The sequence below is a fragment of the Pan troglodytes genome, chromosome 16 (genome assembly GCF_028858775.2).
Source record: "Pan troglodytes isolate AG18354 chromosome 16, NHGRI_mPanTro3-v2.0_pri, whole genome shotgun sequence".
Lineage (NCBI taxonomy): Eukaryota > Metazoa > Chordata > Mammalia > Primates > Hominidae > Pan > Pan troglodytes.
In genome coordinates this window covers 93,581,187-93,598,154 of record NC_072414.2, presented here as the reverse complement: position 1 = coordinate 93,598,154, position 16,968 = coordinate 93,581,187, and the positions used below count along the sequence as shown (strand labels likewise).

Sequence of the window (16,968 nt, the reverse complement as noted above, 5' to 3'; positions counted from 1 at the left end):
TTGTGAATGCATGTGTTTCAATTGTATTGTTCTGTAATGGTTACATACTAGCCTAGTAACTATATACTGTTGGCCCTTACATAATGTGGGGTTAGGGGCACCGACGCCCATGCAGTTGAAAATCCGAGTTCAACTTGTGATTCCTCCTAAACTTAACTAATAGCCTGTTGTTAGCTAGACGCCTTAATGAAAACATAAACAGTTGAGTATCACATAGTTTGTATCTTATGTGTATCATATACTGTATTCTTGAAATAAACTAGAGAAAAGAGATGTTAAGAAAATCATACGGAAGAGAAAATGTATTTACCATTCATTTAGTGGAAGTGGATCATTATAAAGCTCTTCATCTTCACGTTGAGTAGGCTGATGAAGTGGAAGGGTTGGTCTTGCTGTCTTGCACATATAGGTGGACCCATGCAGTTCTAACCTTTGTTGTTCAAGGGTCACCTGTATTGCATAAGATGATTATAGATTGGTTGACCAATTTTGAAAATTATTTTTAGTTTAGAAATGGTCTAAGGCATTTAACTGAAAATTATTTTTAGTCAAATCTAGTTTAGATTCAAGAGATACTTCTAAGATTGTTTTCTTTTTTGTCCCCAGAAGAATATGATATGCTATTTATCTAATCTTGGACTTGCTAGAGCATGGTATTAATTAAGACCAGAATTGAAAGCTTAATTCCTAGAGAGAGGCTAGTTTAATTCGCTCCGTGATAATCAGGGACCTCATTAACCTCAGCCAAACATCTCACATAGTTGAGTGCAGGACAGGGATGTGTCACAGATGCTTCACATTCCATAGGTCTATGCTTGAATCGTTAGCAAACAGCCAGCCTCGTCCACCTCCTGCCCTGAATTCCTCATAGCTCCTAGGGTACCTCCAGCTGCCACAACCAAAACCTCTGATCCTTCTACTTCCTCCCTCCTCTTCACCACCACGCCACCATCCAGTTGTTTAGTCCAGTTCTGCCAATTTTATCTCCTAAATAGTTCTCCCACCCCCCTCTCCTTCTCTTGTTTCTGCCTTAAGTTAGCCCCATGGCATCTCTGGCCTGGATGACTATGGTGCATTTTGTCTTTACCTTCTCCTGCACGCTGCTTAATGACCTCCCCAACCAAGCACCCAATGCTGTGTAGCTACTACTTACAGACTTGTCCAATCTGAACCACTATTACTCACAAGCATGAAACTGTGTTTACCTACAATTCTTATCTCAAAGGTGTGGGTTTTTTCCCAAATCAATGGCCAGTGCTCCAACTCTCTGGACACCAATGAGGTGTCTAATGATTGAACTCAATTCTGACACTATCTACCCTGAGTTAATGCAGATTCCCCAGGTCAAGGGCTCAGTCCCACAAGACTGGCCCCAATTCAGATGCCAGCTGGAAGTCTGGGCCTTCCATACTTTTGACCTACAGGCTACAAATCGGGAGTTCCCATGACCCCATCCTTGGGTTCAATAATTTGCTAGACTGGCTCACAGAACTCAAGAAGGCACTTTACTTACCTTACCAGTGTATTATAATGGATGTTACAAAGGATAGAGATGAACAGCCTGATGAAAGATGCTTATGGTGAGGTATGTGGGAGGGACCACAGAGATGCCATGTGTCTCTGGGCGCCATGCCCCAAGCACCTGGATGTGTTCAACAACCTGGCAGCTCTGTGAATCTTGTTGTTTAGGGATTTTAATGGAGGTTTCATTATAGAGGCACAATTGATTAAATCATTGACCGTTGGTGATAACCCAATCTCTAGCCCCTCTCCTTTCCCCTAAGGAGGCAGGTGGGGGTGCTGAAAGTCCCAACCCTTTAATCATGCCTTGGTCTTTGTGGTGACCAGTTCCTGCTCTGAAGCTACCTAGGGGACCTAGCCACCAGTCATCTCATCAGCACACAAAAGACACTCGTATCACTCCAGAGATTTCAGGATTTTAAAAACCCTGTGCCAGAAATCTGGATGAAGACCAGATATGTGTTTCTTAGTGTATCACAGTATCACATCCCGTTCATCTCTTGTTAACACGGCTCCAGTATTCGTTCAGCAAGATGTTTTTGCTGCCTGCTGTGTGCTCTGTGCTGGGTGCTGGTGATTCAGCAGTGAAGGAACCAGTCTGTCCTCATGGAGCTAACAGTGTTTGGGGGAAGACAGCAAATGCACAAGCAGCCATCTGCTGCCTGGTGGTGATGACTATAGGAACATCAGCCAGGTGTAGGAGGTGTGTGCCATGACAGGCAGGTGGGCAGGAAGGAGCAGGTGGCATTGAAGCAGACCGGAGTGGAGGGAGGGAGCAAGCCCTGAGGATGGGGATACTTATGACATCTGCAGGGAGAAGGTTCCAGGCCTCTGTGGGACTGTCCTGGTGTGGGGATATGTGTGGCTTGTTTGAGGAGTGGCAAGGAATCTAGTGTGGCAGGAGGGAGTGAGCACTGACCAGGGGGTGACTGAAAGGAAGTTAGTCCATGCATAGCGGAGGCTGAGTGCTGCTGGGAGCACCGCGACTCTGCAGTCCATACAGATCTCTTCCAGCCTTGGTTCCATAGCCAGTGAGGGCAGGGACGTGATGAGCACTGCATCTGGCTCTTGAGCAAAACTAAAGCATGTGAAGGGTAAGGAAGACCGCACAAAAGAACAGGCCTCAGAGGAGCTCACAGTCCACCTGGGTGTCTCCTAGCAGGGCTTCCTTCTCCCCTTGCAGCAGAGGAGAAATGAGGCAGGTCTTCGCAACTGTTGATGCCCAGTCTCCCTCACTGAGACACAAGAGTAGTGACTGTATGAACGTTTGACTTTCTGAAGTCCTGGAACAATAAGACAGCAGATTCAAATTTATGGCCGCTGAGGCTCCAGGACAAAGGAAAGAGGGAATGCATAATGTCTGGAAGATGGATGTCGGTTCTCTGCTCTTCTTTTTAGAGCAGTGTCCAGCACAGAATTGTCAGCCCTGGAGAATATATGTAAAGCCATCATAAAAGAAAAGCAACCTTTTGAAAGACTAGAAGTCAGCAAGGAAATCCTCCTGGAAATGTTTAAGGTAACTTGGGGAAACTCCTAAACCTCTTACTAGGAATATTAGAAATCAATATAGACTAGCTTCCCCACCTTCCCCCAAATAATTACCTGTTGCTCACCAAATTGTTCCAATCCTGTTAAGCTACTGTGAGGTTGTTACCAGTTACTTGCTGTGACATTTCCCTCCCCATCTATTTCCTGAACATTTGAGGGGAGACATAGGTAGGTAAAGGGCCAGGTGAATAATTTTCACATGTGTGTTTATAAATCTGATTAATTCTGAGTATTGTGAATATCTGTCCCCTAAATTCAACAATATTTATAATCCCATATAAAATGCTGCCTTTTTCTCTCTTCTGTGGGAGTTTTCTGTTAACTTTTGTTTCACATTTTAACCTAGAGTAACCTGTGTGAAACAGTAACTTTCACTTTGTATTTTTTTGACCAACATACTTAAATATATTCCTGATTTTATGTTTTAAAACATGCATATTGGAGAAAACATACATTTTGTTTTTTATTTTGGGGTTTTTTTTTTTTTTTTTTTTTTTTTTTTGAGACAGAGTCTCTCTTTGCCTCCCAGGCTAGAGTGCAGTGGCACTATCTTGGCTCACTACTATGTTGGCTCACTGCAACCTCCGCCTCCTGGATTCAAGCAATTCTCCTGTCTCAGTACCTCAGCTGGGACTACAGGCATGTGCCACCATGCCTGGCTAATTTTTCTATCCTTTTAGTAGAGACAAAGTTTTGCCATGTTGGCCAGGCTGGTCTTGAATTCCTGACCTCAAGTGATCTACCCCCTCAGCCTCCTGAAGTGCTGGGATTACAGGCGTGAGCCACCACGTCCAACCAAAAACATGTATTTTGAAAACACGGTATTATTAGTTTTGTGGGCTTGAATAAAAAAATAGAGTTGGTTTTGGTAAAAAGTTGCAGTATTCTTTTTTGTGCAGTAAAATATATAACATATAAAATTTACCATTTAATCCTAAGTATACAGTTCTGTGGCATTAAGTACATTGACAATGTTGTCAAACCATCACCAATCTCCAAAGCTTTTTATCTTGCCAGTCAGAAACTCTATACCCATTAAACATTAGCTCCCCATTCCCGCCCTGCCCCCAGCCCCTGGCCACCACCATTCTACTCTCTGTCTCTGAATTTGGCTCCTCCAGGCACTTCATATCAGTGGAATCATGACAATATTTATCCTTTTGTGACTGGCTTGTTTCACTCAGCAAAAAGTCCTCAAGATTCATCCATATTTTAATGTGTGTCAGAATGTCCTTCCTTTATAAGGTTGGATAATATTCCATTGTACGGATAGACCACATTTTGTTGATCCATTCATCCACCTGTGGACACTTGGGTTGCTTCTGCCTTTTGGCTACTATTGTGAACAGCACTGCTGTGAACATGGGTGGGTAAAGTTCTGTTTGAGTCTCTGCTTTACTTCTTTTGGGAATATACTTAGAAGGGGAATTTCTGGATCCTATGGCAATTCTGTTTTTAAGTTTTCGAGAACTCACCATACCGTTTGGTGCAGTGGCTACACCATTTTACAGTCCCACCAGTGATGCACAGGGGGTTCAGTTTTTCCACATCCTTGCCAACACTTGTTTTGTTTTTTTTTTAATCATGGACATCCTAATGGTTGTGAAGTGGTATCTCATTGGGGTTTTGTTTTGACTTGCATTTCTCTAATGACGTAGTAATGGTGAGCATCTTAATGTGCTTATTGGCCATTTGTGTATTTTCTTGAAGAAATGTCTTTGGAGAAATGTCTGTTGAGCTCTTTTGCCCATTTTTTAATTAGGTTTTTTTGTATTTGAGTTATAAGAGTTCTTGATATATTCTGAATATCCATTTCTTAACAGGTATGTGATTTGCAAATATTTAATTCTGTGGGTTGCCTTTTTTGCAGCTACTTTTAAGAACTAAACACAATTAATCTTTGTTAAGAAAAATGATTTGATGTGAATATATAGATATGAAACAGTTAAATCATGCAGATACGGGTTTTTCTCCCAACAACTAGCTCCTTTAAGTAGTTATTTAATATAAAGTGCCTTGTATACCCCGATAGTAGTGATGGAAGCAGAAAAGAAAGGAAAAGGAAAAAAACCCTTAGTTTTATAAATATATCGTCATTACGATAAACTTTGCTTTTGTTTTTATACAAATTAATAATATAGCTGTGTCCTTGTCAGAATTTTATTGATTAATGTTAAAATTAGATCTTCTAGAACAGTACTGTCCAATAGAAACATAATGGAATCCACTAGTCTGAGCTACATGTGTAACCTATAATTTTATGGCAGCTACATTTTAAAAGTAAAAGTTACAATTAATTTTAACAAATTTTTAACCCAATATATAAAAAGTATCATTTCAATGGTAGCCAGTATAAAGAATGATTAACGAATGATTTTATTCTTCTTTTTGCAACATTATACTTCCAAAGTCCAGTGTGTTTTATACTCACTGCACATCTTCTTTCAAATTAGTGGCATTTGAGGCCAGGTGTGGTGGCTCACACCTGTAATCCCAGCACTTTGGGAGGCCAAGGCAGGCGGATCACTAGAGGTCAGGAGTTTGAGACCAGCCTGGCCAACATAGTGAAACCCTGTCTGTACTAAAAATACAAAAATTAGCACATAGTAAAAATACAAAAATAAAATACAGGCATGGTGGTACCTGCCTGTAATTCCAGCTACACGGGAGGCTGAGGCAGAATCGCTTGAACCAGGGAGACAGACGTTGCAGTGAGCCAAGATGGTACCACTGCACCCTAGCCTGGGTGAGGGAGTGAGACTCTGTCTCAAAAACAACAACAACAACAACAACAAATTAATGGCATTTGAAATGCCCAGTAGCCACGTGGCTTGTGGCCTCCATACTGCACGGTGTCACTCAAGGCTGTGAGCTCTTTGTATCCCTCGTGTCTCAGCACCTAGAACATCAGTAGATGACCGTTCAATATTTCTTGAAGAAAAGTAGAGTTGTTTTCTTCATTTCAACATTGTGTGTAATAATGTGTAAATATGTTTTTCTTCGTAGTACAATAAATTTAAATGCCGCATTCTGAATGAGAAAGTTAACACTGCAACTACCACCGTGTACAGGTTTGTGTCCACACATGGTAAACGCTGCTCAGTGGTAAACTTGAAGGTGTTAGCAGTAGAGGCCGAGTTTGTTTTCTGGTTGGAGATCGATTTTTCAAGTTGTGTAGTTGATAATCTACTGTAGTTACAATCTTCAAAATGTTTTCACTAAAGAGAAATGATTATTTTCCCCTTTTTAGTAATCAGGACAGTACTGAGACCCATATTTTGTTTCCTGGGTGTTAGCTATAACAGGATTTTTCTCCATGTGAGTGATACTGTTGGGAAAGGAGTTTCTATTCTGTCCTTCCACGTTCTTATTAATGTGGCAGTGGGGGCCATTACAAGTCATCTCCTCGGCAGTGATTCTCTGCCTCATACTTACTGTCCAGAGTGCAAGTGTAGAAGAGTCTGCCCCATTGTCCAGAGTCCAAGTGTACAGTCTTCCTGCATTAGCAGGATACTCATGATGAGACCAAAAGAAAATACTGGGAAACAAAGGCAGGATCAAATGTAAGAGGAGACAAGTGAAGTTAATACCAGAATCACTTAGCTCTGTTCGTTTAACCTCAGGTTCCTGAGTGCCTTTTTCTTTATTCGTGTGTATACGCCTTATATGTCATTGCTGTTCCCCTTTCCGTGTGTTCCGGCCATCTGGGTGCTGCTAGGACTATCACAGTACCGGCTTAGAAGACCTGGTATTTATTTGATTATAACCACAGATATTCTCCCTCATGGTACTTATTTTCCACAGTCAAGGACTTATGGTTCTCTGGTTTAATTGTACTGTAAGTAAAATCATATCCCCTTTGTGCAAAGCTATGCACGGTGCATTTCTTAAAGCTTAAAAATAAATGAAAATGTAGAAAACAGGCTAAGTTTTAAATTTCTGGCTTCTAATGCTTGAGCTGTTGGGTTTGAGAACCTTACTTAGGTCAACATTGACACTTTTTGTAGTTTTTCAATTTGAATGGCTTGTATTTAATTTTTGAAAAAAAAATAAAGCTTTTCTTTTATGGCTTTCTTTTTTTTTTTTTTTTTTTTTTTTTTTTTTTTTTTTTTTTGAGATGGAGTCTTGCACTGTTGCCCGGGCTGGAGTGCGATGGCGCGACCTCGGTTCACCGCAACCTCTGCCTCCCAGGTTCAAGTGATTCTCCTGCCTCAGCCTCCCAAGTAGCTGGGATTACAGGCACCCACCACCATGCCCAGCTAATTTTTTATATTTTTTATTAGAGACAGGGTTTCACTATGTTGGCAAGGCTGGTCTCGAATGCCTGACCTCGTGATCCACCCGCCTTGGCCTCCCAAAGTGCTGGGTTACAGGTGTGAACCACCACACCCGGCCCTGTGACTTTCTATTTAAAGGTTAGAGTATTGAAGCCTTTCATGCTAATTTGGCATTCCTTCCCTTCATCTGAGTGTTGCTTACAAGCTCTCTCCCTAGAGAACAATACACAAAGACTGGCCATTGAAAGAGATGACATTTTCGTGTTTGCCACTCTGTAAGCCAGTCCCTTTTTGTATTCATTGTAATTTTTAAGTTTCTAATCAGAGAATTGCCTAGTTTCTTTCAGAAGATGTTCTGTGGTTTTTGAATCTAGAGGGCAGAGTGGACTCTGAGGCTAGATGAATCACCTCTCTCCTTCACCCTAAATTAAAAATGGCATTGCTACATATGAATAAGTGAAGCTCTACCTAAAACATAGGATATTATGGCTTATAATGAATAGTCCAGAACACTGTAACTGTGCCTGAGCATGTCCTAAATATTTCATTATAGGTGCGGTCCATTAATTGACCTTTGCAAAGGTCCACATGTAAGACACACTGGAAAAATTAAAACCATCAAAATTTTTAAGGTAAGGATTGATTTTTTTTAATACAGTAAACTTAAGGTGCACTAGCTATTAAAGGATTTTAATCATATCTTATTCAATCATATCTTTCGTAGTCTGAACATCATGATATTTTAAAATATTTCATTCTTATTTGATGAAAACTAATAAAATCATTTAGAATTTTGATAATTAGAACACTATAAGTAGCTTTTGTTTATCATTTTACCTTATTGTAAGTGTTATAACATTTCTTTTTCATACGATATTTTATTTTATTTTTTATTTTTCTGAGACAGAGTCTTGCTCTGTTGTCCAGGCTGGAGTGCAGTGGTGTGATCTTGGCTCACTGCAATCTCCGCCTCCTGGGTTCAAGCGATTCTCCTGCCCCAGCCTCCTGAGGAGCTGGGATTACAGGCGTGCACCACCCCACCCGGCTAATTTTTGTATTTTTAGTCGAGATGGGGTTTTACCACGTTGGTCAGGCTGGTCTCGAACTCCTAACCTCAGGTGATCCGCCTGCCTCGGCCTCCCAAAGTGCTGGGATTATAGGCATGAGCCACTGCGCCTGGCCTTTTTCATACACTATTTTAAAATATTGTTCTGTATACTGTGGTTTTCTTGAATAGCCCTGATGTAAGCAAGAATATTTGTCTGCATGTGAAAGTAATGTACTGCGGCATAAAGAAAACAGCAGAAGGGGATATGATGTTGTAATGGAGAAAACATCGCTCTGGGATTAGGAGGCATGGGACTGACTTGGCAGTCCCAGCCTTTCTTGGCTTTGATTTTCTTACAGGTAAAATGGGGCTGGCTAATGGCACTGTTCTTAATCATTGACTGTAGGTCAGCAAGACCGACCTTTACTTCCCCATACCTACCGTCTGTTCTGCCCCGTCCTTGGTGATTATGATTGCTGCTTAGCCTTCCCTCCTTTCTGTGTGCTCTCACTGTCATTCCTAGAATCCATAGCAGACTCTACATAATTTGCTGGTTAATGGTATAATTTAGGCTGGGAAGGTTTAGTTAGAATCCATTTTAAGATTGTTCCCAGCACTACAAATAGTCTTCTTTAAGCTTTGTTGATTTTGTTTGTTTGTTTGTTTGATTTTGAGACAAGGTCTTGCATTGTCACCCAGGTTGGAGTGCAGTGGCACAAACACTGCTCACTGCACCCTCGACCTCCTGGGCTCAAACAGTCCTCCTGCCCCAGTCTCCCAAGTAGCTGGGATTACAGGCATGTGCCATCGTGCCTGGCTAGTTTTTGTATTTTCTGTACAGATGGGGTTTTGCCACGTTGTCCAGGCTAGTCTCAAACTCCTGAGGTCGAATGATCTAACCGCCTTGGCCTCCCAAAGTGCTGGGATTATAGGCATGAGCCACCATGCAGGGCTGCTTTGTTGATATTATAGTGGAAAATTGCGTTTGTATTTAAGAGCAGTTTTACTTACAACTGAATGTTTGATATATTTACCAAAATCCTCTTTGATATTTAGAATTCCTCAACGTATTGGGAGGGCAATTCGGAAATGGAAACATTGCAGAGGATCTATGGAATATCCTTTCCTGATAACAAGATGATGAGAGACTGGGAAAAGTTCCAAGAGGAAGCAAAGAACCGAGATCACAGGAAGATCGGGAAGGTATGCCCCACATCTTAATCACTAGAGATGTAATCATAAGCCAACATGTTCCTGTCTCACAAAACTAAGTTGCTTTAAAAATAAGATTTCTTCTTCTTCTCTCCTATTTTGCTGGCACTCACAGTCTGCTGCTGAGTTCTTTCATTTTAATACCCCAGATGTCTTCTAACCTCTTTCCTTCCTATATCTTTTATTAATTTTTGAAAATTGTACCCTTCTCTTATTTTTGTCATGATATAAAAATAAAGTTGTTTTTGGTGAAACCCCACCTCTACTAAAAATACAAAAATATTAGCCGGGCGTGGCAGCGCGCGCTTGTAGTCCCAGCTACTCTGGAAGCTGAGGCAGGAGAGTCACTTGGGCCCGGCAGGCGGAGGTTGCACTGAGCTGAGATCGCGCCACTGCACTCCAGCCTGGGCGACAGAGTGAGACTCAGTCTCAAAAAAAAAAAGAGTTGTTTTTTACATTCTGTGCACTTTATAGCATCCTTTGTATCTGGGAGACAGAGCAGCGTGTAGAAGGAAAAGCTCGGATTGGAAAGCAGCTCGGCCTGAGCTTTATGCCCAGTCCTTGTCCTCACTAGTTGTGTTAGATGACTGGCAAGCTCCGTGTCCTTGTCTTCCTTGCTGGGTAGCCTTGCAGGGTGGCTGTGAAGACAGAAACTGGGTGACGGTGCCTGGTACAGGATAGGCTCTCAGTAGGCAGCAGCCATGATGATCATCATCACCTGAAGCCCACCTCCTGCAATGAACTTTTTTGGTCTTTCTACTGTGTTGTCTCCCCATGAGTGCCGTACTCCAAGTGTGCCAAGTAAGAAAATTCGCAGAGAATAGCAGAAGGTGAAGTAAAAGCTAAGTTCAAAGCTAATTAGGCATAAATATGATTGGAAATTTTACATATGCTGTTGCATGCATTTAGGTATAAGTGTTGAATGGCCTTGGAATGTCTATTACTAGAGAAGATGGAAATAACTGAGTATTATATGTTTTATTCCCAGCATATCGTGTGTGCAGTAAATATTAAGCAATAGCAGATGACATTTGAAATGCAATTATTGTTTCAATCTAGGAACAAGAACTTTTCTTTTTCCATGATTTGAGTCCTGGAAGCTGTTTTTTCCTTCCCAGAGGAGCCTTCATTTATAATACGCTTACAGATTTCATACGAGTAAGTTAACTTTAAAATGTTTTATTCTTATTCAATTCCAGTTTACATTTTTACTATTTTCTCTCATAATAAAGTGGTCAAGCGTTTCCATTAACTTTACTTTGGTAACATTAATAAGAATTTTGAGGTTAAAAGTGAGATACTGGCCAGACACGGTGGCTCACACCTATAATCCCAGCACTTTGGGAGGCCGAGGTGGGCAGATCACCTGAGGTCAGGAGTTCGAGACCAGCCTGGCCAACATGGTGAAACCCTGTCTCTACTAAAAATACAAAAATTAGCCGAGTGTGGTGGTGCGCGCCTGTAATCCCAGCTACTCGGGAGGCTGGCAGGAGAATTGCTTGAACCCGGGAGGCGGAGTTTGCAGTGAGCCAGGATTGTGCCACTGCACTCCAGCCTGGTGACAGAGCAAGACTCCATCTCAAAGAAAAAAAAAAAAAGTGAGGTACTAGATTGTACCTTCTAATAATAACATGGAGATAATTTCTGTTTTCCCTGAATACATTGCTGGATTTCATAAAATTCACTTTTTGTCCATATAAGTTTCTAAACCATGTAGAATATAAAGGTAAGCATTAGACTGAGTGTGGCACTCCCTGTGAAAAAGAAGATAGGAGAAAGTGTCATCTCTGGTACAGAGTGTTAAACCATGAAGCATTGCTTCTCCAAATGTGCTCCATGGGCCACTGATGCTTCCCTTTGCCTATAGCATGACTCCCAGGTGATTTGGCAGCTCCAGAGGAAAGAGGAAAAAACCAACATTGCAAAATACCTACTTGTATTACAAGTTCATAGGTGGGAAAGTTTTTAGTATTTACATGATAAGGACTGTGTAGATAGTGTTCACAGGTGATCCGGGTGGACTACTGGGATTACATTTCCATGCTTGCACTGTTTTGTCTTTCCTATAATCGTTACCTTAATTTTTCATTTACTTAGTTTTTTTATGTGCCTACCACTAGTTCATGCTCCAATTTCTCTCAAAAACTACAAATCTCCTTGCAACATATTCTGCAATGATTCAGGTAATTGCTCAGTAATTTTTTTTTTCAAATATGGTCCTACTCCAGAATTAACTTGCTACTAAGATTCTTGCAAACTGATGGCTTAGGACTTCTTTTCTTCATCATCTTGGCCACTCCCCTCATGTCTCTTCCTATGCTGAGTCTCTTTTCCTGGTCCCTGTATATCTCTTCATTGCTTGTCTTTAATTCTCATTTGGGGATCACTTTCTTCAGTAACTTTCTGAGAAGACAATCCATGGCATGTGGCCTGCGCTGGTTATTCTCTGTTTGCTTCTCCAGTCTTGTTCTCCTTCTTTTTCTTCTTGTGCTGTGCCCCTGGAGGCTGACCTCTCTGTATTCTATCACCTGGGGTACACATCTTCCAGTAGGGACTGGCCAATGTGAGGCAGTGGTAGGAGATCAGAGGGCAGTGGGAGAGACTTGAAGAATCACTGAAGATTATCAGAGATTTACGTTTAGGCAGGTGGTGATGACCATCACAGCTGCTGATTTGGATGTGCTGTCTTCTCTGGAAAATCAGCATGGCCCCTGGCACCTTGTACTGTACAAGTTGGGAGTACAATAGATGGAGAATGAACAGAAGGCCTTTACAGTGGCATTAAGGGGATCTCTTATTTTTTATAGATGCAAGACAGATGTGGCTGATGAACAGGAGCAGGGCCTGATTGTGAGGGTCACCAAACTGTAAAGGCATTTAAATGCACAAACCCAATGATCTCTTATTCTAAGGTAAGGGCACTGGTTGGGAAGGCATGGGTCCCTGAGGCTTGGAATGGGAATATTTGACAGACACAGACGACACTGAGAACTTTGAATTTCTGGATACCTTTGTCTGAAGGAATTGGCCTTACCATGAAAAAAACCTTTTAGGGAACTCAGCTGTTTTTTCTGTTGGTTTTTTGTTATTATGGTTGTGTCACTTCCCATATCAAGTAATATTTTATTAGATGCCAAGTATTCTATTTAATTTAGGTGTAGAGGCTCTAGATGATATCTCCCACTGGAGCATTCACCCTCTGCCACTATTAAAGACTGATCATTGAATTCAATCAGAGATTGCACTGGGTTAGGGCTGGCTTCCATTTTAATAAGATTCAACTTTTGATTCCTGTTTCTAGGCCATGACCCCCTTGGGTTTCCACTTGACAGGCTGGTGGGTTTATGTCTTTTCAGCCCCAAAGGACTGTAGGGAAGTCCATTCTACTCTTCCAATGTGTTCTATTCTTAACAAATAATTCCAAGGCTCATCTAATTACTACATTGGCTCAAAAATCCAGGACATCATCTGAATCAGGCCTAGCTGCAGATGAGGCTCCTCGGGTGCAGTTTGTTGGGAACAGATTATCAAGTACATTTCCTCTACAGTTTAAGACCTGTGAACTAAAAACTCAAGTTATCTATCAGCCATCTCATCCTCCCATCTCCCTCACATTATAAAATGGTGCTTGAGGAATAATGCAATAGATAGTCTTACTCAAAAAGGAGTGGGGTAGAGTAGGAGGCACATAGTAGTCACCATCTGTAGAAATTCTGCTATCTACCAGTCATCACTGCCCCAGGGTCAAGAGATACACTTTGATTAAGATCCAGTTTTGCTCTGCCTGGCTGTGATTCTGCCCTCTGAGTCATCCTTTCTCTTCCGTAAGAAATGGCCCATATGTGCCTTAGGGTAGCTTTCTTTTTTAAAAAAAATTATTTATGTATTTTTTTATTTTTTATTTTTCTTTGAGACAGAGTCTCGCTGCGTCGCCCAGGTTGGAGTGCAGTGGCGTGATCTTGGCTCACTGCAACCTCCTGCCTCCCAGGCTCACTCCATTCTCCTGCCTCAGCCTCCCGAGCAGCTGGGACCACAGGCGCGTGCCACCACGCCAGGCTTTTTGTATTTTTAGTAGAGACAGGGTCTCCCTGTGTTAGCCAGGGTGGTCTAGATCTCCTGACTTCGTGATCCGCCTGCCTCAGCCTCCCAAAGTGCTGGGATTACAGGCGTGAGTCACCGCACCCGGCCTGGGGTAGCTTTGTTCTCAACCTGATTCCTTCCTGTAGAAGGCTGGGGGAATCCAAAGCCCTTATTTCATTTTGTGCTGCCTTTCAATCTAAGCTAGTACAATTCCTTTAAAAACTTTGCGAGTCCTTTTCTATAAATGTATCATCAACACGGTTAGATAAAAGCCACATCCACATCTTTCTGACACCGATCCTTCTTTGCCTGGGAGGCTACTGTGAGACAATAGTACACTGCAGAGTCTTCAGAGCCTTCGTGTTTAACGGAAAGGGTCTACAAAGCACACTCCTAAGACTTGCAGAAGCCTTACTAGATGCACTTACAGTAGATCATTCTGAGGTTTTCACAGAGTGTCTTACAGCCCCGCCCTTAAGATCTTTACCGTAAGGCTGTGCTTTGATGATTATAATCTGAATTTGATCCGTGTCCTGAAGCCTTGTGAGTCTTTTTTGGGACAGTCTAAGGATAAGAAGGTTTCATTTTTGAACCCAGCAGGTCCTGGTGGCTTTATATTTCCTCTAAACTTGGCTCCAAAAGTTAATTAGTTTCACCTTTGGTTTATACCTCTTTTCTTGTATTTTACCGTAGGGAGCCAAAAATCGGCTGTCATTTTCTACATTCTGCCTGGACATCTCCCCAGCTAAGTCCATGAGTTCTTTGGGTACCCTTTCTGTTTTCCATGTTACTTCTGGTGACAGTGTTACCCAACATCTGTTTCTGGCACCTCGTAATAAGAATCCCTTCTAGCTTCTGCCCACCACCTGGCCCCAAAGCTACATGTTTTAGGTTATTGTTATGTCAACTGAAGAATCATGAGGTTCATAAAATTGTAAAGGAGAGCTTCATTTCTTCTGAGGGGTTGCAGCCTGAAATCTTGCAGGCTAGGAAGCTTCATAGCTTCTGGCAGAAACCAGAAGCAGGCATTTCAAGGGAGGGAAAAGTAAGACAGGAATTTATGCTGATGAGATTGGCCAAGTATAAATATTTAACAGGTTATAAGAAGAGCTATGAATATTCACAAAGGGGGGACATTTATATACATAGTAAGCAAACATGCATGTTACATGCATCCCTTGTTCACTTTGGGGTGGAGACAATGCATTTAAATTAGGCTGTATAACCAAAAGGTCAAATGGAGGACAGAGAGGCATCCCGTGTGCAGCCTTTATAAACCAACCAGAACCAGTGCATGGTGAGTGGTCTTTTAACAGGAAGGAATGCTGCTCAGTTGTGTAAATCAGTGGTGGAACAAGTCTTTCAAAAGGGCTTGTTTCTGATTAACTCCTAGGAAAGAAAGCCTAATGGTTGTTAGTGACAGAGTGGGTATAATTAGGCATGTCCAACCTCTTGTCGCTGCCAGTAACTCAGTTTTTAAGGTTTCTCTGGGGTCCTTTGGCCAAGAGGGTGTCTGTTCAGTCAGTTGGGGAGCTTAGGATTTTATTTTTATTTCTCAGTTATAGCGGTACCTACATCCAGTGCAAAATTCTGTTCTGGATGGCTATTGCAACATAGCAAAGTATCCCAGAACTTAATAGTTTAAAACTGCCATTTCATCATTACTGTCTTTCATAGTTCCAAATTTTAGGCTCCTCTGGGTGGTTCTTGCATTGGGTCCCTTACATGACTGTATTCAGGTAGAGTCTTATGCCAGGGTTATTTATTGAAGAATGTCCCCTTCCCATCATAGAAAGACTAAAAACATCAGGCATTGGCAAGAATGTGGAGCAAGTATAACACTTACTGCTGGTAGGAATGTAAAATGGTAGAACTACTTTGTAGCAGTTTGGCATTTCCTATAAAGATAAACGTGCCCCGCTTCTTTTTTTTTTTTTTTTTTTTGAGACAAAGTCTCGCTCTGTCGTCCAGGCTGGAGTGCCTTGATGCGATCTCAGCTCACTGCAAGCTCCGCCTCCTGGACTCATGCATTCTCCTGCCTCAGCCTCCCGAGTAGCTGGGACTACAGGCGCCTGCCACCACCATGCCTGGCTAATTTTTTTGTATTTTTAGCAGAGACCATGTTAGCCAGGATGGTCTCAATCTCCTGACCTCGTGATCCACCCACCTCGGCCTCCCAAAGTGCTGGGATTATAGGCATGAGCCACCATCGCGCCCGGCCTTTTTTTTTATTTTATTTTATTTTTTTCCTAAGACGGAGTTTTGCCCTTGTTGCCCAGGCTGGAGTGCAATGGCATGATCTCAGCTCACCACAACCTCTGCCTCCCAGGTTCAAGTGATTCTCCTGCCTCAGCCTCCCAAGTAGCTGGGATTATAGGCATGCATCACCACACCCAGCTAATATTTTTGTATTTTTAGTAGAGATGGGGTTTCTCCATGTTGGTCATGCTGGTCTCAAACTCCCAACCTCAGGGGATTTGCCCGCCTCCGCCTCCCAAAGTGTTGGAATTACAGACGTGAGCCACCACGCCCAGCCCCCACTTCTAATTATCCCAAGATAAATAAAAACATATGCCCACATCTACACAGAGACTTGTATTTGGATGTTCATAGAAGCGTTACTTATAATAGCACAGAACCAGAAACAACCCAGATTCAGCTTGTGAAAGGATAAACACAATGTGGAAAGTCCATGCTGTGGAATACAACTCAGCATTTACAAGCAGTGAGATGCTGATATACACATGAAGGAGGAACCTCGAAAGTATCGTACTAAGCCAAATAAGACAGTCAGAGAATGCATAAGGCACCATTCCATTATGTGACATTTCAGAAATGCCAAAACTATAGTGACAGAAAGAAGATCAGGAGTCCAGCGGGTGGGGAGAGGGGATTGACTCCAAAGGGTCAGGAGGGAACTTTCTGGAGGGTAGAAATGTTCTATATCTTGACTGTGGCAGAAGTCGCATGACTGTATACATTTGTCAAAAGTCACTGAATTGTACACTTAAAATTGGTGAATTTTATGGCATGTAAATTTTACCTCAATAAAGCCATTTTGTGGTAAAATACACATAATATAAAAATTTACCATTTTAACTATTTTTAAGTGTGCAATTCATTCTTACTAAGTACGTTCATGTTATTATGCAACTGTCATGGTCCATCTCCAGAACTCTTTCCATCTTGCAAATCCGAAACTCTCCAGGACTTTGTCATCATCCTACACTTCATCTCTGTACGCACTAAACACTAATTTCCATGCCTGCCTCCCCCAGCCTC

General features: G+C 41.9%; 1 protein-coding gene across 4 annotated transcripts in view; it reads left to right on the top strand.

The window, feature by feature from the left end:
• TARS3 (threonyl-tRNA synthetase 3) overlaps window positions 1-16,968 on the top strand; it is an 87,590-nt gene that overhangs the window by 30,094 nt on the left and 40,528 nt on the right. For 3 of the 4 annotated variants that reach the window (XR_010151820.1, XM_063795448.1, XM_054667243.1), the window contains exons 7-11: window positions 2,920-3,037; window positions 6,076-6,140; window positions 7,900-7,978; window positions 9,451-9,597; window positions 10,666-10,764. Coding sequence is in view for 3 of the 4 variants with exons in the window: in XM_063795448.1 (XP_063651518.1) it covers window positions 2,920-3,037; window positions 6,076-6,140; window positions 7,900-7,978; window positions 9,451-9,597; window positions 10,666-10,764 (508 nt within the window). In the remaining variant the exon portion in view is untranslated. The remainder of the gene's footprint in view (window positions 1-2,919; window positions 3,038-6,075; window positions 6,141-7,899; window positions 7,979-9,450; window positions 9,598-10,665; window positions 10,765-16,968) is intronic. The other variant, XM_063795447.1, reaches the window with a different exon arrangement.